General features: G+C 32.9%; 1 protein-coding gene across 1 annotated transcript in view; it reads right to left on the reverse strand.

The window, feature by feature from the left end:
- LOC105621236 (5'-3' exoribonuclease 2 homolog) overlaps positions 1-2157 on the reverse strand; it is a 37356-nt gene that overhangs the window by 28317 nt on the left and 6882 nt on the right. Inside the window, exon 15 of the mRNA XM_012202706.1 lies at positions 1867-1946. Coding sequence (XP_012058096.1) covers positions 1867-1946 — 80 coding nt within the window. The remainder of the gene's footprint in view (positions 1-1866; positions 1947-2157) is intronic.

Raw genomic sequence — 2157 nt, forward strand, 5'->3', positions numbered from 1 at the left:
AACTTTAGTTGTACTTTAATTAATTTAGTACTATAAAGAAAAACTAAACTAAACTAAATAAAGGTAAGACTCTGTTAGTAGAGTTACTACTACTATATATATTATATACACACATATATATATATATATATATATATATATATATATATATATAATTATAATAAATATAATAATTATAACAAAAAAATACTAAAAACTCTTCTCTTAACGTAAATAAATTGTTTAGCAATAAAGTGTTAATCGAAATCGTTATAGAAAACATTTTTCATGACTTCTGTGCGTATCCTGATATCACAACAGCTTTTGTACGAATGAACATATCGGGGAACGCAACAAAGACGGGAGAAGAGAACACGATGAACAGGAGGAGGCGGTGCGACGGTAGGCACGTCCGCTAATTGGATAATTACGGAGTGCGCCGCGTTTGTTTTATAATTGGGCGAAACCGGGGAACCGTCGTTGCCTCGACGTGCCAAACAACAAAACGGCCGGAGTCACGCTCTACGTGACAAACTACCCTCGGAGCTAATCCAGGAGCCGAGGGTTCGCATCCCTCCGACTCCCTAAGCCCATCCCACCCCCATCGACTCGTGCTTTTGAGCCCTCCGCGCCAGCCGACGTCAACCACTCTTCGACTCGCCGCCGATTCATCGTTTGTCCACCTACCAACGGTTCACCACCGCCCATCTTCGTGACACGACGTGGGGCAACTTGTCTCCTTTCTCTCCAATTTTTATGAAGAGATAGAATATAATTTAAATTCAGATCATTCCTTTAGGTATCATTCATTTTAAAAAGACATCTTTCTACAAAGAAAAATAAAATTTTTTTACGTTAGATGAATTTGTTATAAATCTCCCCCTTCTTTCTAGTTACGTGCAGAGATAAAGTAAAATATAATTTAGATCTAAATCATCTAAGAAAAATTTGTCTATGTTAGTCAAAAGAGGACAAACTGAAAAGTTTGTTTCTATCTAATTGATAAAAAAATAAGATTAACGACCATCCATAATTCGATATAAATAATCTTATTAGCGATAATTTTTTAAACTGTAATTAACTGTAAATAAAAAGTAAAATAAGAAATGCGCCCTGAGATACGATAAGAAAAAAAATTTCTCTCAATGTCATCGAACCTGAAGAAGTCGCGTGCGGGCGCTTTAATTCGACTCTTCTAATCTCGGTATTATCAGAAGAACAAGGGGCAAAACAAGTAGTAGGAGAAACTGGTCCCAGTTAGAAAACGATTGACTCACTGACTGACTGATTACGAAACGCTCTTTCGTTAGGGTCGCAAGCCCTTCCCGACCCTTCAATTCAATCCCTTCCTCGCTTGGCGTTTCGATCTCAGCGTAAACACGTCTCGTGCATCACCTAGCTATGTCAAAAGTTCTAGAAATTTATGCGCAATAAGCATGAAAAAAATAATTGGCGCAGAACCGCTTCGGGCGAAAGGCATTAACGATGAAAAATAATCACCTCTAATATAATATAGTGGAATAATACAGTGGAATACTTGTTCATTAATTTTTACAATTTCATTCATATTTCAGAATTTTAATAATATTAACATAAATTTTAATTAAATATATGAGAAGCGCCAATTTGCTTCTCACATTTAATTGATTTATTTATATAAACTATTCGATTTCTAATCTTGATTATTCAATATAAATTTTTCTTATGCATTATTTTGTGCTTTAATTTCAATAAAATCAGAGACTGATATCAATAATTACTTTGATAAGAAAATCGAGTACTTTCCTATTTTCAGCTTTTTTTCATCTTTAACATCATAATTCTACATCTCTGGTATTAACTAGCTTCTAACGCGAGAGGCATGCGTATAATAATAATATGACTTACCATGAAGTTCCATATACAAATTCGTCGGTGGAGGAACATTCGCATACGCAGTCGATCTGTTATTACGATTCACATGATGACTGTAAGAAAACATTTTGTGTTATTTAACGTATTAACATAATAATATATCTGTATTAACATAATAATATAATAGAATAGAATATTCCATTGCAAAAAAGAAATCACTTCTTTAAATATATAAAAATTTTTATATATATATATATATATATAATATATATATATATATAATATATTNNACAAATAAATAAAATACTACGACAAAGTACGTAA

This window comes from Atta cephalotes (assembly GCF_000143395.1).
Source record: "Atta cephalotes unplaced genomic scaffold scaffold00032, whole genome shotgun sequence".
Lineage (NCBI taxonomy): Eukaryota > Metazoa > Arthropoda > Insecta > Hymenoptera > Formicidae > Atta > Atta cephalotes.